Below are 27,787 nucleotides of genomic sequence, written 5' to 3'. Positions count from 1 at the left end.
ACATCGATTCACAATCAATAACAGGACAAGAGAGACAGGGAGGACAATAAAGCAATCTCACTGGTCTTTAAACTTAAAATTTTAGTCTTTAGAACATAGTAATTTTTTATATAGAGTTGCTTCTCTGTAATATACCAGTGCTTTGTCAGCTATGGTTAGCCCACAGTTCAACAAGACAGATTTGGCTTTTTTCTTTTCTTTTCCAAACAGTTTGGATTTATCATCATCTCCCTCTATGTTCTTAGTTTCTGCCATTTATATTGTTTTGACATAATAATGAAATAAATGTCCATCTTGATCCAAAAAAAACCCATAAGGAAAAAGAAAAAATGACTTAACAGACAGAAAATCAACAAAAAAACAACAACAACTGGCACACTTACGATCATGGGCTGCTGTCAGCTTTAGTTGACACACAGGTTGTGTCCTAAACAAACAGGTCTTGTTTATCCTTAAAGTGTAACTGTGTAACTCATTATGGACAGTTAAAAAAAAGAGATTACACATAGATACTGCAAAGTCAGAGATATCGCCTTTTTTTATTCCACGCATTCTTCTTCTTTGTCAAAAACCTGGTGCCTACATTACCCACAATGCAAATTATCCACTGGGTGACATCATGGTAGGTAATTTATCAGATTACATGCGGCTTTCTCTGGAGCCACAGCCAAGCTTTATAGATTTTTCATATATGCTGTAGTGAACCAGAAGACCTGCAAGACACTGCAAAGTATAAATGATCTATTGGTGTACCATGGAAAACACTACTAGAAGTATTATTAAAAGATAATATAAAACTTAATTGAACTCGATGGAAAATGCTAAAAAATACATTAACATAAGAATAAAATGCAAAAACACAACTGACTAATAATAAAAAGGTGCAAATGCTGTGATCAGTGTTGAAAAGAATAACAATGCTAATCTTAAAAAGGTGAATTTAGGGAAAATAAGTGAACTACGATAAAAAAGGCAGTATATATATAATATAATATATATATATATATATATATATATATATATATATATAATGATATTGAGAAGCAGAGGAAAGTGATATATAACATTCAAGTGCTATTAGACAGTGAAAAAGTAACATTGCACATTAAAATTTATAAATATATATTCATGCCGTTGAGTCCACACATGCAGTGTAGGTCCCCACATGAAGGTCATGAGTATTTTTGGCATCATGGTGGACACACTGCAGATGTTGCAACCTTGAGCAGTGAACAGATGTTGGAGCAGAAAGTGCTGACAGAGCAGTAGAGGGCGGTATGACACAGAAGGAGAAGAGGCACATGGTTATTGATCAGTGTGTGTTCAGCAGATGATTTAATGTGTTGATAATAAAGATAAAGTGTTAAAAGCAGAAAGAAATTTGAATCAATTTAAACTATTAAAAAGTTGCTATGCCAATCATCAACACTGGTGCTGAACAACACATCAGATACTCATGTGATTTGAAGGCGCGCTAAAAATATATTTCAATCAGATGAGAAAGATCTTCATTGATGTTTTTTATGCCTGAACAAATTAAATAAATAAACTTTCTTTATTTTTATCACTGAATAAACTGAATACTATAATACTGTTTTACTTTGTTTGTGTTCTGGACCATATTTTCCCGCTTGTTTATTCACTTATGGAAATGATCAATATTTCTGAGTTTGTGTTATCACCTCATTAATATCGTGAAATATCTAAACTGCGAGTTTGAAATCTACATAGTGCCTCTTTAAGGTCCTGGGGTGCAGAAGGTACAGATGGAGGTGGAGAAGGTGAAGGAGGTGCAGCCCCCAGCTCCTCCTCCTCCTCCTCCTCCTCCCTCCTCTCCTCTCCTCTCCCCTGGCCGAAGCCGAACCTTCCCTCACCTCGACACGGTACCTCCAGCTCATCCCGGGCTCCTGCTTCACCCTCCTCCCCACCTCAACAAGGACCGGTCAGTCCCATTCAAGCCCGGAACCTCATCATGACCTCAGCGAGAGTGGCAGCGAGGATGTCTCCAGGAGGAACATAAGCGGATATATCTAAAAAGACTTTTAAAAAGGTAGGCTTGCTGTTGCTGTTTGGCATTTTTAGTTTGTCCAGTTCGCGCTGCAGTCTGATTTCAGATCAGCCGAAAGTGTTGATGTTTCTACAGTGTTCAGCTCCGGTGCGCTCGGCTCACACAGCAGATGCGGCTCCTACTTTCAGAAAGTTACAGTAGTCTGGCGTTAGTCAAAACATGTTTTCCCAAAGTCAAAGTGAAAGTTAGTCACGACACTGTGCAGCTCCCTCCAGACAGACACCAGTGCATTTCCTCTAATGGATGTCTCACAGAGCTCATGGTGTCTGATTCAATTTGAGCTGCTTTGACTTCGTTAGAGTTATTCTCGTCTTCTGTTGGTTCCAGTTTGCTTCCTTGTGAAAGTGGCTGACCTGCAATGAGGGGATGACATTCAGTTACCGCAGAAACATCAGTATAACAACAACTGCTCACTGTTACCTGAAGACAGATGTGTTGAGCACCGAAGATGCTGGATATTATCACTATGATAACCCTTGTGTTGTTAATTGTTCCACAGATATCTATAAGTTGGTAATTTTAATTAATATATGTATAGTTAATGAAATGTTAATTAATGGTTATTTCAGTTGCAATGTTATAATCTGTATCCAAATAATATTTAAAGACCAACTACACAGTATTTATGAACCATTAACTGCATAATGAACATTCTTTAACAGTGAAATAACCATCAGTTAATTAACTTTAAATGTAGAGTTTATTAAAGATGGTTGTTTTAAGATGTCACAGATCAACTGATTCCTCCTTAAAGGGGCAATATGTAGCATTTGGAGAAGAAATTCAAACTCAGAATTGTAATATTTTACAATATGAATGAGTAATAATGCAAACTCAGACATTTTTTGGGGGGGGGGGGGGGGGAGTTTGGAGCTAGAAAGGTGGCAGGGTCCACCAATATGAATAATGTAAACAGTGTGAAACTGAGTTGTCCTTTAAGGTCAGTTTGTTTATTCAGTTTATTGAGTCATGAAAACAAATAAAGTTTGTCTATTTAGTTTGTTAAGGCATTTTTTTTTTTTAAATGAGTCAATGAAGATCTTTCTCTTCTGATTAAACTTTCCTACCCAAAAACTATATAGTGCACCTTAACAGGTCAATAACATGGTGATTTAACTCCGTTACAGTTGTTGTGGTCTGCTCCGTTATGAAAGTAACTCTGAAGACCTACACTAGTTCATTTTAGTAGAGTGCAGACGTCACAAGAGACGCGGCTATATTAGTATCTGTGTGACAGAATTACATGAGAATATCATCCCTCTCAGTTAATTACCCCTCAAGAACAACACAAACTGCCCTCAGCCTCACCGAGTGTTTAACAGCATCTCGATATAAGATATTTACGAAACGATTATCATTCACAATAATAATATCGATAGAAATTCGAAAAATAAGTGCTGGTAATTAGTATCTTTGTTACTTTAGGGTAATGGAGAGAGAGTCTGTACCCATAACTTTAGAAAACAAAGAAGACAAAAAGAACAATCACACTCATTTACAAAAAGAAGGCAGCTGTGACTCAGGGGTGGAGCCAGTGTCTTGTTATCGGAAGGTCGTTGGTTCGATTCCCCTGGTCTGCATGTCGAAATGTCCTTGGACAAGATACTGAAACCCAAACTGCTCCTGATGTGCTGGTCAGCACCTTGCCCTGCAACCACCGTCATCAGTGCATGAATGTTTGTATGAATAACTATAAGTCGCTTTGGACAAAAATGTCTGCTAAATGCCCTGAAATGTAAAATTAAATGTAAGGCAGCTAGACGAACTCATTAACAAAAGACCGAACACCTCTGCTGGATTATTCACACGATATCATCATGCGTGTACAATATCAATATTAGTTTGGCTTCTTCTTGTAGCAGTCGCCCAGTCGTGGGCCTCATCTTTGGCTCTGGGCAACACTGATCGACTTTTTCTGACATTTTATAGACCGAACGACTAATCAAATCACATGCAGATTTATCGACATGGAAAATAAACCTCAGTTGCAGCCTTAGAAGCTGTGTTAGGATTTCTTACAGTACCCTAGTCTGTCACATGGGATGCTTTAAAATCCCTTTAGCTCGCCCTGAATCCACGTTATTACCTGCTTTGTATGTGGCGAAACAAAACAAAGAAAGCAAAATGAAACATCAGATACATCCAACCAGAGCATTATATAGCCTTTCTATATCGTTTTTTTCTCTTTTTGCTCGAGATGTGTGCAGCCTGCCTTCAGATCAAAGAAACTACAAACTGACTAAACTGTTTGAGATTAATGCTGAATTATATTTGTTTTTATCCGAAGAGATTAACAGCACTATAGAATAAAGTTCAGTCACCAGTGAGTATTGCAGGCAAACCGGCTTATTAAGCAAAGCACGTATTCTTGCTTTTTGCCATGTTTAAGATGTGAGGCATTGAGTTTGGTCAGTTTAAAGCTGCACATTTCATAAAGGATTTCTGCCGCTCCAAATCCTCTACAACTTCAGCATGGCATGAGAGGAATTCTGCCCAGAGGCCAAATGAGGTGCTCAGATATGCAGCGTGTCCCTGGTGTTTCTGCCAGCTTAATTCCATAAGGGCACTGCAGGTCTATAGGGTTAGACAAGATGCCGGCCACAGATGGACCGAGATAGATGGAGGGAGGGAGGGAGGGAGGTTACAGGTGAAGGACTGCTGAGAGGAGAGAGGTGAGAAACCATGGCAAACAACTCTCGAGCCAGCGTCTCTATTAGACTGTGTAGAAAGTGAGCAGAGACCATGCAGCAAGAGGGAATGAGTGTATGACAGGGCGAGAGACGATGCTGGAAACTGTAGCTGAAAACTGATCCACCCGGCTCACGTGGAGAGAGGCAGAGCTGCTCTTTCTCAGGGGTTATCGATTGGAAGCTCGCTGCCTCCAGCCGCCGCCTGCCATACTGTTTGTGCCTTCTAGTATGCAAGACAAAGATGTATTACGCCTCGCCTCCGCAGCCTCATCCCTCATCTCTCTCATCTCTCTCATCTCTCCTCCCCTGCGCCGTTTCTTAGCTGAGATAAAACACAGGGAGTGAAAGCGGCGAGGTGTGTAATGTTAACAGCTCAGCACAAATGGAAATGGAGAGGAGACACGTGTGGAGAGCAAAAGCACCGCTCCATTACTGACTCTCATCCACTGTGGGAGGAGACTGACAGGGGATCTGTCCCGAGCCACCGGTCCCCTGATACTGTGGGCCACGGAGACAGATGCAGCTCTCTGCTGAATGTCATTTCCTCATTACGCTCTAACAGACCGGAGATGGTCTGAGTGTGTGTGTGTGTGTGTGTCCTGATGTGTAGCGGCTGTAATGCCTGATCGATTTTTACTCTCTTTCTGTGAGGCAAATAAATGTTTTTCACATTCTAAAACAAAAAAAACCCCATGGCAATAAATCAAATGCATCATATGCAAAAGGTTCTCACTCCTCGGTTTCTCCCTTAACAAAAAGTCACTTCTGTCTTCGTCATCCTTCACCTCAGGGATGCTGGAGGTCAGTCACAGTTGAGGTTCAGTCTGTATATTGACGTCATTGTACCATACTTCATGTTGGGTTTTTTTTTTTATTTATTTGAATGGCCAGGTTAACTGATATCCATTGACGAAATGTAACCAAGTACATTGATTCAAGTTCTGAACTCAAATTTTGAGGTATACTTGTACTTTACTCCACTACATTTTGGAGGCAATTATTGTACTTTATATTCCACTACATTTATTTTATAGCTTAAATCAAATGTTACAAGCTGCTTCAAAGCCAAAGCGAAAAAACATGTATATTTAACTTTGGCTCATAGTTTGGATCCTCAAGTGCATTTAATTCCAGAAAAGGACTCCTAATACTTATGTACACCAAATATCAAATACTTTTACTGTAGTACTACTCCTGTGGGAGACTTTTTTACTTTGACCAAAGTCATTTTTTAACACAATGTCTTGACTTTTACTCAAGTGTGACTTTTGGATTTTGAGGTTGTTTTGCACTAGAGCTGTAAACCTGAACACTGACATCAACAGCCAAATCAACCACAGTCGACAACAGCGAGGGAAGGAGGGAGAGAAGTTCCCCAGACTCCCTTATAAAATCACTTAATTTTGTTAGCCGTTGCATTCAGAGAACCTTTATAAAGTATACGAAATGAATTAAATTAGTTACATTTGTTCTTTAAAAAATCATATCCGTTTGTAGAGCGGGGAAGTGAGATAGGATCACAAGTGGTCACTCGACATGCATGTCATGATGCTAAATGAAAGGTGTGAACTGAAGAACAGTCCTGTTGTGATTGGATCACCAAAGACACACAATAATGCCAGAGAAAGAGAGCGTCTTAATTTATGATAATGCAGAGCAGTGAAGACACAAAGGAGACGAGCATATGACACATATCTGGATGTTTGACACTGTTAAGAGTTAACAGTATAGTTCATACACTTGATGGAACAACCCCAGAACTGTAGAGTAACGAGGTGTATTGATCAAAGAAAGTTTTATCCTGTGGACACTTGTTCATATTCTCATGCTCCCTTTCTTTTTTCTCTCTGCAGACAATCCCATGGGCCATAGCAGAAGGACGCTGGCAGAGTGGAGATGTTTAGAAAGAGGCCTCCTCCAGGTCAGTACCTGACACAAAGCACACTGAGGTGGAGTTTCTCTTTAAATGAAGCTCACACAGCCCTTCAGAGTCTTGACTTTTTATCTGCTGGTGTTAACAAGTGTTCTTCATGACTGGATTGTAGTCAGATTACTCTTAAACACATCAGCATATACAGGTGTAAATGCACAAAGGATGTATGGAGGATATATCCTCATCTGATCGTCTGAAGTGTTGAGGTGTTCAGGGATGCATTTAGAGCTGATAGGAAGACATCATGTTGTAGACTTTTATAATAAACGACTTACTCATGTACTTGTTATATAGGCTTATATCTGTACAATGGTAGGTGTGTAGATAGACAGCATCATCATTGATGGCTGGAAAGATTGAAAAGAGCTTCTATTCTGCTGCAGCTGCTTTTACCTCAGTTTTGAAAGGAAAAAAAAACTGGTTTTGCCCAGTGCAGGGGGACTGTGCTGGGGCGGTTATAGAACTTTATTCAAGGTGTCCAGACAGGGCTGGAGGAAACATTGCAGGACATATAAGGAATCTGTAAATCACACACTGGCATGCAAATAAAGTATCTTGTATGCTTTGCTGTCATCATTCAGACTGTTGGGCTGATAAATGGCATGTGTGTGATTGCAGTGTTTTTGTTGTTTTTCTCCACATGAGGATGCATTTTTGTAGACGAATCATATTCATAATTAAATCTACTCTCTCACCTTTGCTTCTGATCGTATCTGTCTAAAATAATAGATTCGTGTCCATCAGATTCATTACTCTAACCGGGCTATAATTACTATAGCTGTGACTCTTAAATGTCTGTTTCAAAATGAATATTTTCAACCATATGCAGCCGACCAGTAGTGGTGGAAATGCAAGCCAGAAACACCACCTGCAGCTCCTTCAGTGTGTGTGTGTGTGTGTGTGTGTCCGTGAGTGCGTGCGTGTGTGTGAGTGATAATGATATGCTTCATATAGTACCTATACGTGACCAATTGTGCGCGCCTGTCACTGTATAAACGTGAGGTCGGCATCCTTCAATGTATCGGCACGAGGCTCGCACACAGCACGTGCTCAGGCACCTGCCTGGCCCCGCCCACTGCGGTGCACCTTATTGCAGGAAACCGGGGCCGCTGCACGAGACAGTTTGGCTCGGGAGCGCCGCAGCTCTGATTGGGTCAGCTCGTTTCTTTACAGATCCAAAATGGCGCCAAGTTTCTCCTCATCCAGGGGCTCGCTCAGCTGTGGCATCCCTGCAGAGGCGGTTACCATGGCAACGTGCATCAAACCTCCACAGCCTGTGTGATTACGTCATGCCTCCAGCGGACAGTGTTGATGTTGTGGATGAGACTCTGCGGGCTTTGCGTCAGGTTATTGATAAAATACACACAAAAACTTAATGAAACAACCTTAATGAGAACGATTTAGTCCATAATCTGCTATTAAATAATCGTATTAATTATAATTAAATATCAGTAAGGTTAGCAGATTGACCGTGAGGTCGCTTACTGACCTAATTCGAAAAAAAAAAATGACCTCAGTGTTTTTGCGGCAGGAGGAGGGAGAGAGAATAGCGCGAGGGACGGACCAAGTCCGTGCACGTGCGTGTTTGTGTGTGCGTGCGTGCGCGCGTTTGTTTGGGGGAGGCAGAGACAGAGGGGCAGGGACGGGACGGTGCGCGGTCAGTCCAACTTCGCCGAAGTTGGGACCGGAGCTTTCATCCCCGCGTCCGTGCGGAGATGCGGCGGTCGTCTGTCAGTGACACAGCGAAGATCACATAGACGGAGACTATTAGAGAGGACAAGATGACGGTCCTCAAGGACCTCCCGGAGAAATGGTTCCCAGTCGTTCTGCCTCTGCAGAGGAGGAAACAGAAAGGGCTGAATGGAGCCAAGTCACAAAAGAAGCGGACAGGTACGAGTCTGTGTGAAGAGTGTTTGCTGACATCTTCATCATCATCGTCGTTACCATCACCATGGAGAGGCAGTTGGTTATAAACACAACATGTCACTGTTTTCAAATAAACATTTCTCATCTTCATCCCAACTGAATCCAAGTTTCATCCCTGTCCTTCATCACACAGCCGTCACTGAATACTTATCTGTGTGTTAGTGTGTGTGTGTGTGTTCAGTGTGCACCTCATCATATCACATGTCTGCATTACAGACCTAATTGGCTTTCTAGTATTGTATCACTTTGTGTGTGCTGGTCCTGTCGCCGCTGAGCTTTGTCATTCCGTTTTTGAGATGCCAGCTATCTGCCATCAATTTAGAAACAGATTAAATAACAGGGAAATAATGATGGTGATGATTGTATTTCTTCAGTGTGTTTTGGTTCTGTATCACCTTTGTTTTGTTTTTCTGTTCCAGTATTAGGAGATAACCTGTCTCAGTGTTGCTGTTTTCTTTATTTTTACTGCTGATAATGAGTTTTTGTTTACATGTGAAAACAGAACTGAGCTCATCTGAATGAGATTTTTGTGTAAATAAGTCTGATGATGTCCTTGTCTCTGCTGCCTGAGACACTGATCAATCTTCCAGGCGCCAGCCCCCACTGTAACTGCACCGCCTCGTCTGTATCCTTATTCCTTAGCTTAACTATCACAAATCACGCTGCATGGGCACCTTCATTTGACCTCCAGCCCATCGTACTGTCACTGTGTCAGTCGCATCGCTTTCCAACAAATTAGATCACTCCATGTGTGTGTGTGTGTGTGTGCGTGTGTGTGTGCACGACTGCAGATGATTCCACTATCCAATTTTCATCTAATTGAATCAGCCTCAGTGAGTGATGATCACTTCTACAAAGAGTCTGATCCTGACTTTGCTCTAGTCACAGCAAGGACGACAGCATTCCCCACACAGCTCATACTGACTGAGCTCTGTGTTGTCATCGTCGCTGTGATTTCAGTGTGCGCTCACTGTGTTGTGAGAGTGTGTGTTGCTCATGGAGACTCTGAGCTGTGGCACGTGCACTCACATGTCGAGACATGGGAGTGTTAAAGAGACAAGGGGGCGGGCGGAGGAGCAAATGCACTTTCTTAGTCATTCTGTGTAAGACAGCATGATATTAAGTATTTTAGCAGGTATCAATATTTATGTGCTCCTACGTGTATCAGTTGTTTATGGAAACCTTGTGTTCGCAGCAGAGTAGGCTTCTCAGTAATGGAGCTTTATAGATTTACAGACTTGCTGTGTAGCATCTAGTCTGCGTCAGGGCTTCTAATGCCCTTGAAGCTGTCAGAGACATTAAACACTTAATGGGCAGTTTGCTAAAAGATGCTCGTGCATCCAGGTTGGGGTGGTCAGCCTGGTCCTGACATCAGATGCCCTGAAGCCTTGGTGTCTCTGTGCTTACCTGGCACCCGAATCTCGGTCTCTTCGTGGTTGGTAAATGCTGCCTTGGCAGCAGCCGTGAGACAGATCTCTCTGGTAAATACTTGCCCCAGAAAGCAACATAACGACCTTCAGGTAGACGGGAGGAGTGCCAGAGGGGAAAGGGAAGTGGAGGAGAAAGGATTGGAAGAGTTTCAACAGAAAAGATGTTGGAGGATATGCTCCTACACGACCAGACACATCTGATATTGTTATTCTAACCAGAGTTTAGAAGAGGAGACATATCAAATACCATCAGCACAGAGCTGGATTCTTATATGGTGCAGTTTTATATACACTCAAACAGCCCTCACTAAAATTAACTTTACATGCACAGAACATAAGAGCTGAGTGATGGCCTAAACTCTCCCTAACTAGCTATGTTTTTCTGAGTCCTACAAGTCAGTCATATTCTAAACAGTTCTAAAAAACAAGATTTTTTAGAAATAAAACAAGACATTGAGTCCTATTCTTTGTTGTTAATTATACACATTTAAGAGTTTTACTGATACTCATGGGCAGTATGGTGTGTATAGTGAGATGATCTGAGTATAATTTGTCATGTTTATATGGTGGTAGCAACCCCTTCAATATGTTGAGGTGTATTTGTCGTCATTGAATGACCAAGGTGGCTTTATTGCGATATTGAGGCTTTCTGATTTTTTATTTATTTTGGGTTTTTTTTGCATCACGTGATTTCATATGATGAAATGTCTTGATTTGTGAGTGTGTATTTTACATGTTTGATAACTTAAAACCAGACCTTTCTGCCTGGTTATTTAATGAGTCAACATACTCAAGATAAATGTTACCGTGTATTATAAGGGTGTCACAAATTCAGCTTTGATTTCAGTTATTGAAATTCTCTTCCCCCTTCTCTTTGTGTGTGTGTCCAGTTTATGTTAAAGCATTTGCCAATAATGTTTGCATGGATGTGGAGTTCATTATATACATCACACTTGATTACATGTAGCCTGTCTTTATTAAGAATCTGTTGATCTTTGCAAATCAATCAGACTGAATAATCTAACATGGCGTAGCCTTCAGCGTGGAAAGAAATTGTGTAATATGTTATTGTACACAGCTTATATAGTGTGATAGAAGATATATTCCAGTAGCTCGGTTACTTTTGTTGTAAGCCTACCTTAGTTGTGAGTGTCTGGTACAAACAAATGAGGAGATGGAGAATACTTTGTATTTTCTAACTTGACTAAATCCACTGTGGCAGCAGCCCAGCTGGTCTGTAGTCAACTGGAGCTTACCTGCCGCATCAAATCTGTCTTATAACCCAACAACAAAGGGACCTCTAATGGGATCTCTTTATGTGGCCTTTGTTTGTTTGGCGAGGCTGAACACAGATGTAGTGTTAGCTTTGAGCTGTACAAAGTAAGACAGGGCTTCACACTGCTGCACAACACAGGAAACCACAGGTCTTTGTTTATGTCAGTGCATGTGAGGCTGATGTTTATGGCCTCTATTGTGTGATGATGTCCCTTCCTGTGGCGCCTCTCTGCCTCTCAGCCATCAGTCGAAAGTGTGTTAGGGACTTTGTGGTCTCAGAGCCACAGTGTTCAGTGCAGAGAGCCCTCTGCAGAACATATGCTTTGGCCCTGAATTTTATAGCTGTGTGTGTGTGTGTGTGTGTGTGTGTGTGTGTGTGTGTGTGTGTGTGTGTGTGTGTGAACTGTGTACAGCCCCGTGCAAAGCAGGCCAGTCATTTCATTTAAAAAGCAGCCTCATCAATATTAGAGGAGACAGGCCTGGTGGAGGAGGAGGGGGAAGTCCCAAACTACTTTACATCAGCATAAACAGAAAGCTAAAAAGAGCAAGAGGATAAAGAGCGGGGTCGGGGGGAGAGAGAGAGGAAGAGATTTCCCACTTTTAGTTTTATTCTCTGTAGATTTCATCCTGCACACCAGTGTAATGGATGTACTGCTTCATCTGTGATTAACCTGTAATGGGTCCCAGTGCTCCTGTTGAGTCATACAGATGTGCACACTAACAGCTGTGGAGCATATCTGGCCCAGATTGGACAACCAGTCATTAGGAGACAGGCATCAGCAAGTTAAAGACCAGAGCTAATTCAGCAGTAGTTCTGATGTGTGTGGATATGAGACAGAATGATTGTGTCTGGTCAGACAAGCCCCAGCAGACGCTCCAGCCTCATCGATTTATAAATGTATGCACAAACATATCGGACTGTTGTCTCCTTTACTTTCTTTCTCTGTCCAGGAGGGAAGTACTGATATTGACTTTCTTTAGAAATCACTCTTTGAAGAACAAAGATGAAGGTGTTGGAGTGCTTTCTGTTTGTCTTTGTTGTGATACCATCCATTTATGACTCATTTTGTGTCTGCAGAGGAGGAGAGAAGGGTCAGAGCCAATGACAGAGAGTACAACGAAAAGTTTCAGTATGCGGTAAGACAGTTTCCTTCTCTACCTGTTCCAAAATCACACTCACTGTCATTAAAGGTCAGAGGGTGTTCAATCTTTAAACCAACCAATGGAAATATTGTGAAAGTCTTCATATGTTTTTTTTTTTTTTGCCTCCTCCTCATCCAGAGTAACTGCATCATGACATCCAAGTACAACATCGTCACCTTCCTGCCCGTCAACTTGTTTGAGCAGTTCCAGGAAGTCGCCAACACCTATTTCCTGTTCCTGCTCATACTGCAGGTGAGGAGAGGAGGCGAAGGAGGGATGGAACGGAGGGATGAGGCAGGCACATAGAGTTTATGAATTTGTGTCTTTGTGTGGGTGCAGCAGGAGTGTCGAAGGCTGGTGAGGTAGTGGTTTACATCTGTAAGTTTATGAGTCATAAGTTTTGCACCCCAAATTTAACAGTTACAAGGTTCAACCTTTTCAACGTGGTGACTTTAGTTTTTCTGATGCAAGAAGCGCCGCTCTAGGGATGCCAGTGTCAGTACACCACTTTGGTCCGGACTGAAATTTCTCACCAACTACTGCATGGATTATATTGAAATTGAGTACAGACAGTGATGAGCCCTGGAGGATGAATCTAAATGACTTGGTGAATTTATGAGTTTTCCTCTAGTTCCAAACGCAGGTCAAAATTTCAATTTGTCCGATTTGTTTTAGCACAAAACTAACTACGTTCCTATGAGCCTCAGTTGTACTTTGTGTTAAGTGATAATTAGCGCATTTTCCACGTTTTATGTCATTGTGAGCATGCTAGGCTGCAGATGTTAAGGACAGCCTAACACGAGCAGACACAATTGTGGAGCCTTGTGAGATGGCAAAACATATAATTATATTATAGTCAAGGTACTTTGTTACTCATACACACTTGGAGCCATCTTATGAACCCAAGCAAGGTCAGCAAAACTTAGCAAAGTGTTCCTAAACTCATGTAGTAATATTGTTTGTGGTGAACTTCACCCCATCCTTGCTTGTGAAACTGAGCCTTACCCAATTACGACACTCTTACCTGTTACCAGTGAACCTGTGGGATGTTCCAAGCAAGTGTTTTTTAAGGTATCACAACTTTCTCAGCCTATTGTTGCTCCTGTCCCAACTTGTAAAAATAAGCATATATTGAGATGAGGTTAAACATTCAATGTGCTGTTTTCAAAGTCATTGTGGATTAGCAAATGAAAGGGTTGTCCCAGCACCTGAACACACAGTATGGTACAGTCAGATGCACTCAGGTTCTTAAGGAGCTCAGCGGCCTGCTGTGTGGCGAGGATCAGACGGAGCTATCTCTGACTCTCACAATGCCTTTGTGCCCTTCATCAAACTAATCCCTTTGCTCTGTCTCCGTCTAGTTAATACCTCAGATCTCCTCCCTCTCCTGGTTCACCACCATCGTGCCTTTAGCTCTGGTGTTGAGCATCACTGCAGTAAAGGATGCCACGGACGACTATGTGAGCAGCTTTTTTTTTTTACGCAACACATACTTGATTTTGCTACGTAATCTCTCAGGATAACATTACAGGGAAGGGCATTGCAAGGACTCACGATGATTTTGAGCAGGCCTTAGATGTAGCTCACTAACAAGCGGCCTTTTAAAACATGATGAGCTTGACTCGTTTCCCTCAAAGTTCACGTTGATCTTTGTCTACTGCAGTTTCGTCACAAGAGCGACAACCAGGTGAACAACCGTCAGTCTCAGGTCCTCATCCGTGGCTCGTGAGTCTCCTGTCTATGTCGTTTGCAACCAAGCCCATGCCATTTCTTGCTTCCATACCCAAGTCTGCTCATTATAACATTAATTATTCAAGTTTTATCAGTTTATCTTTACAAGCTTCTCTCTCTCTCATCCCTCTTTCCCTTTTTATCTCTCTGTTTCAGGCTACAAAATGAAAAGTGGATGAACGTTCGAGTGGGTGATATCATTAAACTGGAAAACAACCAGTTTGTGGCAGTAAGTGTGTGTCCAGTGCACTGATATACAAACACCACACGCACACTGATCAGGAGTCCTGCAGAGCCCATTTTAGTCAAGATGCATTGTGCTGTACGCCAAACGCTCTAATGCTAAATGGATTTCAGATCAATATGTGCCTTAATAGAGGATGTCAGCTACTGTCGGTGATTACGAACCTGTTTCCAGATGCATATACTGTGTCATTTTTATCATCATGCAGTGGATGCTTACCTCAGCCACTGTATCTATTTTCAGGCTGACCTGCTCCTGTTGTCCAGCAGTGAACCTCACGGGCTCTGTTACATCGAGACAGCCGAGCTGGACGGGTCAGAAAACACACCACACCTGACCATCGACCTCACAGTGCCTCACAGTCTGCAGGAGCAACGGGATAGCACATCTGAATCTCTGTGTGTTGTATTATCTTGCAGAGAGACGAATATGAAGGTGCGTCAGTCTGTCTCAGTGACATCTGAACTCGGAGACCAGAACAACTTGGCTTCATTCGACGGTGAGATTTAACCAAAGAACGTGTCTTCTTCTCTCGGTTTCCGGTTTGTGCGCGTCCTCCTTCCTCGATAAAGGTCAACAGTTTTTCAGTCTGAGCGCTATCGGTATACGAGTTATCCACCTTCACACCCTTCCACATGAGCACACACAAAACACACATACACATTCTCTGCGCTCCCTTGCCAGCTTTGAGCGACTGCCTATCATCACCCGCCCACTAGTACACACAACGAAAGACGTTTGTGTCAGCAGAGCACGCCCACACACACACATATACACACACATACTCCTAACCTGCTCAGGAAAATGCATTACTGCAGCAAATCAACCCACACTTTGCCTCCTATCAACTTACAAAAGGTGTGCGTTTCAGTCTCGGAGTGTGTGTGCAGCAACAGCATGTCATGGCGATGATCAATTCAACGCTATATCATACAGCTGGAAAAGTAAAGCTGAAGCTGTGATTGGATTTCCGTGATCCGGCATCTGATTTAGATTATTGTTTGTGTTTGTATGTGAAGGTGAGGTGGTGTGCGAGCCCCCAAACAACAAGCTGGATCGTTTCTGCGGGACTCTGTACTGGCGAGACAAGAAATACAATCTGACCAATCAGAACATGCTGCTACGGGGATGTGTCCTGCGCAACACGGAGGCCTGCTATGGCCTGGTCATCTTCGCAGGTCTGTGTATAGCTGTGTTTGAAGGAAGGACTGGGCACACACGTCACTGTGTTGTTCATGTCACTCAGATCTGCAAGTCAATGAGGTTATGTGAAGTTTGGAAAGAAGTAAGATACAATAAGATAAGATCAGATCAGGTAAGACAAGACAGAAAATGACAGGGCAGGACAGGAAAAGACAAGATAAGATAAGTCAAGACGGGAGAGGACATGACAGGATGGGACAAGACAAGACACTATTAGACAATTGATGACAGAACAGGATAAGACAAGTCGAGATAGGAGAGGACCGGACTGGACAGGAAAATAAATGAAAAGGAAAAAAAAAGATGAGACTTTTTTGATCCCTCATTGGGGAAATTCACCTGTTACAGCAGCTCAAGAGTCCCAGGCAGGGGGGCAAATGTGAATGAATGTTTGATAAAAATGAAACGTAAAAATACAATAGAAAAACAAAGTCAAAACAATAGTACGTAAGAATTAAAAAGTGTGACGTGTGCTCAAGATTGATCTATACTCATCAGATCTTCCACCTCTATGTGAAAGCATTTATGTGGCAGGTCTGACTGTCCCTGTTTCTGTTTCTGTCCCAGGCCCAGACACCAAACTGATGCAGAACAGCGGTCGCACCAAGTTTAAACGTACGAGCATCGATCGTCTGATGAACACTCTGGTCCTCTGGGTAGGACACCTCAGACCTCTCACTTTCATGCCTCATACTGTAACTATTTCAGGACTCAATCTCAATGGCTTAAAATCTAGTTTCATATATCTGCTCTAACGATGTATCCTGTCCTAATTTGGGCTCAAGTGACCAGAGATCCAGGCGTCAGATATCTGATTGTACTTGTACTTTACTATGTTTCTCCTCATCCGTGTGTTTCTGTCAGATCTTTGGCTTCCTGGTGTGTATGGGTGTGATCCTGGCTGTGGGTAATGCAGTGTGGGAGAGAGAGGTGGGCTCCTTGTTTCAGAGCTATCTGCCCTGGGACCCTCCTGTAGACAACTTCCTGTTCTCAGCCTTCCTCTCCTTCTGGTCCTATGTCATCATTCTCAACACCGTGGTGCCTATCTCTCTGTATGTCAGGTGAGGAGGACTCGCGGTTAAATTACTGGAAGTATAGAAGGGTTCGATCTGATGACTATGACTTTTACTTACATCTTCTCCGATGTACGTAAAACACGTGATTGTTTCATCTGTAATTATGATTCTGTGTTAGTGTTGTTCCAATTATGATGTCCCAGGAACAGCACCGACACAGTGATATTAAATTGTTGTCCCCAAAGCACCACATTACAGTATGTGATCCCATGTACACCCTGCATTCATTGAGAGGGAAGATTGTAACAACTGTATATTAATCTTGATATTCTAAAAGTGATACAAACGCAAACATGTGCAAAAAATCAAGGAGAGCAGGAGGAGTACATAATAATAATGATAATAATGATGCACATTTTACTGATATAGATTTGTTCAGTATTTAGCTCTTTTCATGACACTCAAAATGAAACAACACATTGAGAACAAGTAGAAAAAGAAAGAGCATCATCAAAGATTAAAACCAACATATTATAAACAACAATGATTGAATGATCTAATCACAGAGCTCTCACACAGGACAAGCTCAAAATAATGAATCAATGCCCTGATAACAATACATGATTAAGGTACATTTGATAATTACATTCTTTGTTATTCTCCTTATTAAAAAATAAGGAAAATTAAATCCAAAATATATTAATTTATAAACTTAATCAGAAGCTGATCTGCTGGACGCAAGATGTCTCCTGTTTCACTGAGAAGTCCCATCTCAGTGTATGTGCACCGGAGGTTTCAAGTTGCCACATCACACTTGCGTAAGTTCCATATTGGACCATGATATGCTCCCGGACTAGCAACGATGTCAAAAAATCGTGCTTGTATGTGCACATCTCAGACTGAGATTTAAGGTCAGCACAGAGCAACTTTCCCCTGTGGGACTACGAGCTCTGTCTCCGGTGTCACGGTGTGATGCTACAGAACCTCAATTGGCAATAAGTTATACGACTTGTACTGTTATTGTAAGGATGTCCGTCTGTCACCTTTCTGTGTCTCAGTGTGGAGGTGATCAGGCTGGGCCACAGCTACTTTATTAACTGGGACCAGCAGATGTTCTGCTCACAGTGTAACACCGCAGCTGAAGCCAGGACCACCACTCTGAATGAGGAGCTGGGCCAGGTGGGCACCTATACCTTCCAGACAAATTTTACAGTCTGATACATCATACATTTTACTGATTGTCTATCCCAGTTTCTGTAGCTTTTCTTATGCATCTGATTCTCAGTTAATTATTCTTTAATTACAGTATTTTTAAAAAGTATTTTAATTTAACTGTCAACACTTTCTGCCTTATGTTGGCATGGAACCACTTGTCTCTTCCTGCACAACAGAAGTACACCAGCAGACTAAAATAAATATAAATTTAGAGACGAGGTTGCTTCACCGATTGATCTGAAGAATAGATCACTCTCTCAACCCTAAATTCCTCTCTAAGCATATCAGTAAAAATCACTTGAATGTTAATTTTAGATTTGCAATATTTTACATATTACTTATATTTAAATTCTTCTGTTCCTGTCATTTTAGATTTGACATGTTCAACATGTGTGTACGTTTGTTTTTCGATTACTTTAGGTTGAATACATCTTCAGTGACAAGACTGGAACTCTGACCCAGAACATCATGAGCTTCAATAAGTGCTCCATCAATGGACAGACTTATGGTGAGTAAATACACGCACGCATGCACAAATGTGCTTACCCTAATCCTAACCTTCAGGTCAAAATCAGGTTTTTTCCAATTGGGGAAACGGCTGTGCTCCCCAATTGCACCAGCTGTCCGCTGTTGATTGTTCTTGAGTCTGACGTTAGTTCCCGAAAAGTGACGCAGGTTATCCCAACAAACACACACACACACACACACACACACACACACACACACACACACAGTAGGCACTTAAGTAGGTACACATGTAGAGTCATTTGCAGTACAATAAAACCGCTCTGCAGATATACGTTGATTAATGAGGTTCATTACTGAACTACATTATACAGAAAGGTGTTTCTACTTTTTTGTCCTCCTCTGTTACGTACATGAGGGGACAAGAATATTAGATAAGATACACCTCTAAAAATAACACACTCTAGTACAACACTATCGGCAGATGTTTATGACAGATCTTTATGACACTGTCAACAAAAACTGAACATTACAGATGTCTTAAAAATAGAAAACCTGTACAGGGATACATCGGGGTTATGGGGTGTACCTAACAAAGTGCTCATGCTCACTGAGTGTACATTTGTCCAGAATCAACATGCACACACATAAAATAGACAGCATAGTCTCACACGTCTGTTTGTGTTACTTTCAGGTGAGGCGACAGACCCACTGGCACCTCAGCCAACGGTAAGTAGCCTTTTTTAATTAATCCACAAATTCACACACATAGGTACACACAAATTATATATGTTATATACAGTATACTGTTTATATTCTCCTAGTTTACTGAAGTCCCCAACTCTCCATTTGTCTTCAGAGATTGGATTTCACTCCCTTCAACCCGCTGGCGGACCAGGACTTCTGTTTCTATGACGACACACTGCTTGAATCAGTGAAAGTGGGAGACTCACACACCCATGAGTTTTTCCGCCTGCTCTCCCTCTGTCACACCGTCATGAGTGAGGAGAAGAGCGAGGGTGAGCATACGGACACCGAGACACTATCAGTCTGGTACTTATTGCCCATTACTCATTATCGTTTTCTTCTGTCGCACTAGGAGAGCTGGTTTATAAGGCTCAGTCTCCAGATGAGGGCGCTCTAGTGACGGCAGCCAGAAACTTTGGCTTTGTGTTCCGCTCGCGCACACCCGGGACGATAACCACGACAGAGATGGGACGACCTGTCACCTACATTCTGCTCGCCATACTGGACTTCAACAACATACGCAAGAGGATGTCTGTTATAGGTGTGCATCATCATTTTCAGTCTACAAGTAGCAAAAAAGAAGGAAAACTCTGGAAACAGATCTGTGATCTTGGACTTTTTGGGCTGTTATACATTTTGAGTTCCATTAACACAACCAGAACTGATTTCTGTTGTTGCAGAGGAAATCATTAGATCTAACTCATCTTAGAAATTGATCTTTTTTATGTTTAAATCACAAATATGAAGTTAAATCTTGATCCACACTCGTACAAACTGACAGGCGAACAGGGCTTTTAGTCATAGTTTATTCCCTCAGTGAGATTTCACTGTGCGTCCCGTGATTGGTCATCCTTTTAGGTGCTGGAAATCTGGCCAGAAATCACAGGTCATAAATCACTCTTTCCTTAGCAACAACTTCAGTCTAGCAACAGAGCAGCAGGACCACGAGGCGCTGAGCACGATTTCATGCATCAGTGCCAAAACGGTATTCAGAGAGACAGCCTGTGTGACCCCACTCACTGTCGTTGACAGAGAAGAGTCCGGTTAATGTCGTATCGATTCCATAGAGAATTTTGTCATCACTGCACTCTGTTCATCATCTCCAGTGCGTAACCCAGAGGGCAGGATCCGTCTGTATTGTAAAGGAGCTGACACTGTGCTGCTAGAGAGACTCCACCCCTGTAACCAGGAACTGATGAACATCACCTCAGACCACCTCAATGTGAGTAAACGCACAAGCACTTGGACGCATGGATGGAGTTCTGCTGCCATCTAGTGTCCCCAAACTCAAAAACACATCCAAGCATTGACTCATATCTAGTTTTCCTGATCAGATCATGTCTATCACCTTGACATGAGGCAGACACTGACAGTTCCTCTGCCTATATTCAGACCTAATAATCGTAGAATAGAGTGGCATCAACCTACAGGACGTCGTTTCTCCTCGTGTCAGAATGTGTCAGTATGTTTTTGACATGTCTGTGTGTGTTTGCTTCCAGGAGTATGCAGCAGATGGTTTGCGGACACTGGCGCTGGCCTACAGGGACGTGTCAGAGGACGAGTGGGAGACGTGGTCAGAGAGCCACCGCTGCGCTGACAAGGCCACCAACTGCAGAGATGACCGACTGGCGGCTGCTTATGAGGAGATAGAACAAGACATGATGGTTAGTGAGTTTGTCTGAGATTGTGTGTCCATGTGTGTGGCTATGTGTGTGTGTGTGCGTGTCTGACTTTCATTTTCATTTGCATGGAACATTACGCCATTTGCGTCTCACAATTTCCTTCTGCAAACTGATTTAAAATAGCACTCTAAGAAAGGGAACTTAGTTAGTGGTGACTTAGTCTGATTGGTGAAGGGAAATTCCTGATGAAGATGTCAGGATGCTGTTAAATGATGGTTAATTATAGACAAATTAAAATTTCCAGCTGATATAATGAACTGAAACTGTGTGTGTGTGTGTGTGTGTGTGTGTGTGTCTGTGTCTGTGTGTCTGTGTGTCTCCGTGTGTCTGTGTGTGTGTGTTTAGCTCCTGGGAGCCACAGCTATAGAGGACAAGCTGCAGGAAGGCGTCCCAGAAACCATTGCTGTCCTCTCCCTGGCTAACATTAAGATCTGGGTTCTCACTGGAGACAAGCAGGGTGAGACACACACACTCCAGAACTTAGTTTACATGCAGTTGTTTAAAAAAAAAAAAAAAAAAAAGCTCCATAATTTGCATAATTGTGTGTCGACACACTAAAGGGTAACTCAGCATACGGACTATCCTTTGGCTGTGTCTGCCCTGCACGCTGCACTCTGACACTCTTGTTTGCACTGTGAACTAATTTGCCCCAAACACACCTGAAATTCACCCAAATGGTCAACATAAAACCAGGCAAACCTCCACGTTCGCTTTAGGGATGAACGATTAATCTGTTTTTTATCAAAATCGCAAAAGGGACAAGCGGCAATTTTTGTTAATAAGTCAAGGTACCATTCTGACTTCTGAAGAACTGTGATGCTGCAGTCGTCCCAGCCTAAATAATCGTATTCTACAGACCTAAGAAAAATCTTTTTGTCACAGATCCTCGTACAAATCACATCATCATCATTTTATTGAGAATACGAATAATGATGAATTCCCTACAATATTTTGAACCATATTGCAATTGCAACATCAGTCAAAATAGTCACATTTCGATGTTTCTTCCGAATCTTTCAGCCCTAATTCAGTTGTACAGTGCCAAGGCATCCTATAGGGTACTTTTTTTAACACGGGGCAACATGCACCTCCTCCACCAGTGCCTGTAGTATACCTCCAAACTGTCGCCCACTGAGAAGTAGAAAAGCAATATTAAAATCCTTGGACAAAAGTAAAATATGTTCACCAGCTTATTGAAACTGTTGGTTTCCCTGACCAGGAGGCGATCGTCACTATCACCGGTAGAAAGCACACAAGCAGCCTAAGATGGTTAACAGTGAAACCAGCTAAAAGCACTTAAAAACCCAGTCTCTGTGAACGATTCTATCGCAAACACACACTGGAAATTTCGGGGAATTCTGGCGCATAAAAACAAGACGACGGTGATCTTCTATGTGTTGCTCTCAGTCTGTCACCTGCTCTCTATATCAACTCAAATGATTTACACCACTGCTATAACCCTCTTTGTTTCTCCCACACAGAGACAGCTGTCAACATCGGCTACTCCTGCAAGATGCTGACAGACGACATGACCGAGGTGTTCATCATCAGTGGACACACCGTGCAGAGCGTACGGCAGGAGCTCAGGTCAGGTCACAGGTCCGGACAGCTGCATGTCCGTCTTTCTGGTGTTTCTGTTTCTCTACATTTGGGGATCCACACTGACAAAGAACACAGTGGGCAGGTGTTGGTTTAGACAGAAACTGCAAAGTGTATGCATGATTGGAGTGAGTAGGTGTGGTAGTAGTGTTTCCACTACTGTACAAGAGTTAGTGATGCTTTGATGTAGCCACTGTAGTTAAATCACCACATTTCATTAAGCCAGTTTATTAGGTTCTATTAGGAAGTGAGAAAAATCGTCTAATTCTAGCTGAAAACCAGCATCAAGTTGCAAAATCCTGCCCTTTTTGGATTTTTAACTAAAATGAGTGAAATTCACAGACAGAGAAATACAATTTTATTTCCAAACTTGAATTTTTTGACTCCATAATGAGTTCCGTGACTCATAAATCAAGTTTTGATGGATGCTCTTGTGAATTCCTCTGTACTGCACGGTGTATGAGCACACACTGTATTTCCGTCATACGTGGCTCTCAAAAGTTGGAAATGTCCTGACGATTGCACGCTACAGTTCCCGTACCTTGTGTGAATTGCAAAAAAAGGGTTGAGTTGAGTGTAGTTGAGTAAACTTTACTGCCCTGGCAACAAATGTTCTTACCTCGGTGTGCTCATTGTGCTACAGGGAAGACAGGGCGACAACCACCGCGTCAACCTAATGAGATGTTAACATGATTAAAACATTTTAAACAAAGCTGAGCACGAAGGTTTACCATTGAAAGGTCAAACAGCTTCAACATATTGTGCTACCCGTTTTGTTTTTCTTGTGACGCACAGTTGAACCCAGAGGCACAGTGACCACAGTCACCTGATATCTCTGACATTAACCTGCTCTTAATCAATTTTCCCACTCTGATATTTTTATCTCTCCTCTCACTTCTCTACAATTCCTCTCTCTCGTCTCTCCTTCTTTCTCTTTTCTATAGTCATGTTGTGTTTTGGTTCTGTCTCCGCGGTGCTGGCGAGCCCCTGTTGATGTCGAGTCTGTTTGTCTTCCCCTCTAGGAGGGCGAGGGACAGGATGATTGAGCTGTCACGGAGCAGAGATGGAGAGAAGGAGGAGGGGATGGAGGGATGGGCAGAGGCGGGTTTCATGGGCAACGGGTTCAGAGAAGGACAAGATGGAGATAGTGCAGCGGCAGCAGCAGGAGGAGGGAAACAGCTGCAGTGCCCTCCACCTCCACCTCCACCTCCCTCCAACAACCTCATGGATAACATCTCTGGAGAGTTTGCCCTCGTAATCAACGGTCACAGTCTGGTATGAATAACACTCCCCCAGACTCACACATATACAAAAATTAAAATGTCAGGAAATAATGAGTCGCCAGTGTTCAACGTTCCCTTCCTCTTAAAGTTTATGTTTTTCCACAGCTGACACTCGGCCCCCTCACCAATGATCCTTAAACTTCTCAACCCTGACCCTGTTCTCTGACAGGCCCATGCACTTGAAGCAGACATGGAGACGGAGTTTGTGTCGACGGCGTGTGCGTGCAAAGCGGTGATCTGCTGCAGAGTCACCCCACTGCAGAAAGCCCAGGTGGTGGAGCTCATCAAGAAGCACAAGAAGGCCGTCACCCTGGCCATAGGAGACGGCGCTAACGACGTTAGCATGATCAAAAGTGAGTTGTGCAGGCAGGATCAATACATGCAGGATGGAGAGGAGGAAGTGTGACTGGATTATTTTTGAGGGGAAAGACAAAAGGAGAAGTAAAAGGTTAGCCATGTGGGTTATAGTGCCTGCCATTAGGCAATGGAAATTCTCAGCAGAAGCGTCGTAGTAGAGGTTGTTTATCTCCAGGGTGTTAGCAATGACGCAGGAGTGTGTTGCAGCAGATGTGATGTCCTCATCAAGTTTGGTCTCAGTGTCTTTAATCTGATGAGTGTTTATGCCTGTGTCAACACTTAGTTAGACAGTTCAGCCAAAATCATGGGATTACTTTAACTTACTTTATTATCCAAACAACTGATTATGAACCTGCATGCCCTCTGTTTAAATTTGTAATAGAACTACATACCGGACCCAAAGATAGTGCCTATTACATCCAAAGAGAACTGCTGACCTGCCAAAAATATTTTTCTAGCTGTTGGGTTTGCCTCCTTGGTTTGCAGCTCACTGAACCTGCGCAGTGGTGTCTCTCCAGCTGGTCCCTTTAAGACATTTTTTTAGAAAAAACACCACAGATCAAAATTCATACTGGAAAGAGCTGTAATTGACTTTGTTTGCAGTTTGAGGAGTCACCATTGGGCATCATTGAAAGCTAGTCTGCACAGCACTGTTGAATCCAGGTCCAAGTAATACATTCATGGTCTCCTTGTAATCTCCTTCCATTCCACCTCACCTATTCTAGCTCACTGGCAGTGCTTCTTATCTAACCCTATACATGACATCCTTTCTTTCTTGGAAATAAACATAGTCACTTAAACAAACTCTGGACTGTAACATAAGTGTGTGTGTGTGTGTGTGTGTGTGTGTGTGTGTGTCCAGGTCAGGTACAATGTCCTCAGCTCTTGATGTTTCCTCATGTATACTGTGTATTTCCTTACGTTCCTGTTGGACATTCTACAACTTGTTTTCCGGTTTTACTCACAGCTTTGTGTGATTGTTGTGTTGAACGGGGTGGTGAACTTGTCCACTTTGTCCTGTTGTATGAGAACCAAGTTTCAAGTGACTACTGACCTCCTCTTCATTCATTCCCCTTCCTTTTTTTTCTCTGCATCTCTATCACATACCTCCAGTGCTCTTGTACTTTCCCATTGGTTTCTCTTTCCATAGATTCTCAGTTCACATTTCAAATTTAGTCCTTCTGCTTGAGCAATCTTTATCCTAATCAAGAGATTTATTTTGATGCTCAGCTTCTCCTTTTTCTTGAGCCTGTTTCAGTGTTACTTTCACTTGTTGGATTCCATTAATAATTCAGATTTGAGCTGAGCCCGTTTTTTGATTTCAAAGGCAAGTATCATGCTGGACGAAAAGCAGAGTCTGAAAACAAGCCTGAAAACCCTTTAAGTTGTTCTTATCAAAGGAATAGTTCAATATTGTCAATAATTTGTGAACTATGCTTATTCGCTTAAGACAAGTTAGATGAGTTTTCTGGATAGTAAAGCTGAGGCAAGGTTCAGGGCCAAGTTAGCTTAGCTTAGCTTATCTTAGTTTAGCATAGCGACTGGAAACATGGGCAAACTGAGTTGAAATGTTGAGTGATTTATTACATCTTAATAAAGACATTTCTTTCTTGTTCTCTCCAATCCCTCAGGTGCTCATATCGGAGTTGGTATCTCAGGTCAGGAGGGGATACAGGCTGTGCTGGCCAGTGACTACTCCTTTGCCCAGTTCCGCTTCCTGCAGCGCCTCCTGCTGGTGCACGGCCGCTGGTCCTACCTGCGCATGTGCCGCTTCCTCTGCTACTTCTTCTACAAGAACTTTGCCTTCACCATGGTGCACTTCTGGTTCGGCTTCTTCTGTGGCTTCTCTGCACAGGTAGAGGTCCTCGAGGACATTTCTTTGAGGTTGGTGGATTGTGATCATGATGTTCATGTTGCCTGCGTTTGTCTTTCTTGCAGACGGTGTATGATCAGTACTTCATCACTCTCTACAACATTGTCTACACGTCCCTCCCTGTGCTGGCCATGGGGATATTTGACCAGGTCTGTTGAAATTATAACCAAGCACAGAGCCAGATTTTTACTACACTAGCGAGTCATTTCACCAGTTTGGACCAGACTAAAAATATCTCAACAACTTCTGCAGGACGGTTCTATTTAATCCATCTTCTAACTTGCTCTCTCATTGTAGGACGTTCCTGACAAGAGGAGTTTGGAGTATCCTAAACTGTACGAGCCTGGACAGCTCAACCTCCTTTTCAACAAGAGAGAGTTCTTCATCTGCATCGCCCAGGGTATCTACACATCCGTCGTGCTGTTCTTTGTCCCCTTCGCTGTCCTGTCCGACGCCACTCAGAGCACGGGCGTTCCCCTCGCTGACTACCAGACCTTCGCGGTCACCACGGCCACAGCTCTGGTCATTGTGGTCAGCGTTCAGGTGAGTGAATCCAGAGCGCTGTTATCTTTCCTACACCTCACGACCTCTGTATCAAACTACTGTCTGTCCCATCGTTGTGTATTAACTGTGCACCCCTGGTGTGTTTTGCATGTGTGTCTGTGCACGATTATGTAGATCGCTCTTGACACAGGCTTCTGGACAGTTATCAACCATGTGTTTGTGTGGGGCTCTCTGGGCTCCTACTTCACCATCATGTTCGCTCTGCACAGTCAGACCCTCTTCAGGATCTTTCCCAATCAGTTCCACTTCGTAGGTCGGTCCCCTGTTCTCTTTATTTCTCTGTCATACACAAATACACACACACACACACACACACACACACACACACACACACACACACAATAGAGGCTGACTGAACTTTTGTAGCAGATATCAATACAGTCTAATAAGACAAGAATTTATTAATTTGAGTATGCCTCAGGTAATGTCAAATAATTGTGATAAATTAGAGAGATATTTCAGAAATGTCAATGAAGGGATGATGCACCCGGAAGTTAGCATCATGCTAGTTCCCTCCAAAAAAAGCCAATTTGAATTTTTTGTCAACAAGATACTCTTCAGTGTTTTGCTAGTGCAGCATAACACTTGTAACTAGTAACTAGTTAGATAACTATGGTTGATGTTCGCTCAGTTAGCAATGTAGCCAGCGGTCCAGACTGGAACCCCAGTTATTGTTGGTGTTTAAACCACTATCACAGGAGCTTTGGACCAGGGAGGCAGGTTGGGGCTGGCTGGTTAGCATGCTTACTTAAGTGGATATCCCTGCAACACCATAAACAGATGCCACAATGTCATTACTGTTGTTTCGTCTCATTCTGGTTTTTTTTTGGTTTGTTTGTTTTTAACTAAAATTCTTACATATTGCACCTTTAAGCTTTTGTAAACTATATACCTTATTTCAGGCATCTAACCTGTTCAAAAACATTAACCTCCAGACTAGAGAACCATAAGTGCAAAAGTGCTAACATATTCCATGTTTTAAGTCTCATTTCTGCAGCATTCTAAGATTGAATCAGAAAAATGCAATCAAATACACATAAAAAAAAATAAAACAATCATGCACCGCTACCTGATATTATGTATGTGATAAGCCCAAGTCTGACAATAACATGAGCTCACTGGTTATAATGGTTGGTCTCCATGATCTCCCCACTCACTCTCAGACACAATTGTAAATACATAGTAATAGCCTGCACTCAAGTGAGGAATTGGTCAATCCAGTAATATCTGATCCCTCTTAACTGTAGCCACCTGCTAAAGTCATTTCACACCAGCAGTGAGATCATTGTGTAAAGATGTCTAATATCTGTGTGTTTACAGTGTTTGTGAAATGCTATAAATTC

At 42.5% G+C, this 27,787-nt stretch overlaps 1 protein-coding gene across 4 annotated transcripts in view; it reads left to right on the top strand.

The window, feature by feature from the left end:
• The first annotated feature begins 1,895 nt into the window (after nt 1-1,895).
• atp8b2 (ATPase phospholipid transporting 8B2) overlaps nt 1,896-27,787 on the top strand; it is a 29,155-nt gene continuing 3,263 nt past the window's right edge. Inside the window, exons 1-26 of one of the 4 annotated variants that reach the window (XM_030395139.1) lie at nt 1,896-2,050; nt 6,612-6,679; nt 12,401-12,459; nt 12,604-12,717; nt 13,827-13,925; nt 14,129-14,190; nt 14,353-14,425; nt 14,684-14,939; nt 15,460-15,618; nt 16,211-16,299; nt 16,508-16,704; nt 17,718-17,838; nt 18,295-18,382; nt 19,034-19,068; nt 19,199-19,358; nt 19,439-19,627; nt 20,193-20,308; nt 20,586-20,750; nt 21,114-21,225; nt 22,250-22,355; nt 23,390-23,642; nt 23,820-24,003; nt 25,639-25,862; nt 25,946-26,029; nt 26,178-26,423; nt 26,559-26,697. In XM_030395139.1, the coding sequence (XP_030250999.1) occupies nt 6,655-6,679; nt 12,401-12,459; nt 12,604-12,717; nt 13,827-13,925; nt 14,129-14,190; nt 14,353-14,425; nt 14,684-14,939; nt 15,460-15,618; nt 16,211-16,299; nt 16,508-16,704; nt 17,718-17,838; nt 18,295-18,382; nt 19,034-19,068; nt 19,199-19,358; nt 19,439-19,627; nt 20,193-20,308; nt 20,586-20,750; nt 21,114-21,225; nt 22,250-22,355; nt 23,390-23,642; nt 23,820-24,003; nt 25,639-25,862; nt 25,946-26,029; nt 26,178-26,423; nt 26,559-26,697 (3,355 nt within the window). In that variant the 5' untranslated portion in view covers nt 1,896-2,050; nt 6,612-6,654. Of the gene's footprint in view, nt 2,051-6,611; nt 6,680-7,928; nt 8,582-12,400; nt 12,460-12,603; nt 12,718-13,826; nt 13,926-14,128; nt 14,191-14,352; nt 14,426-14,683; nt 14,940-15,459; nt 15,619-16,210; nt 16,300-16,507; nt 16,705-17,717; nt 17,839-18,294; nt 18,383-19,033; nt 19,069-19,198; nt 19,359-19,438; nt 19,628-20,192; nt 20,309-20,585; nt 20,751-21,113; nt 21,226-22,249; nt 22,356-23,389; nt 23,643-23,819; nt 24,004-25,638; nt 25,863-25,945; nt 26,030-26,177; nt 26,424-26,558; nt 26,698-27,787 lie in introns of those variants that run through there. The other 3 variants (XM_030395140.1, XM_030395138.1, XR_003981326.1) reach the window with 3 other exon arrangements.

This window comes from Sparus aurata, chromosome 17, assembly GCF_900880675.1.
Source record: "Sparus aurata chromosome 17, fSpaAur1.1, whole genome shotgun sequence".
Lineage (NCBI taxonomy): Eukaryota > Metazoa > Chordata > Actinopteri > Spariformes > Sparidae > Sparus > Sparus aurata.
This window is presented reverse-complemented; position numbering and strand designations above follow the sequence as displayed.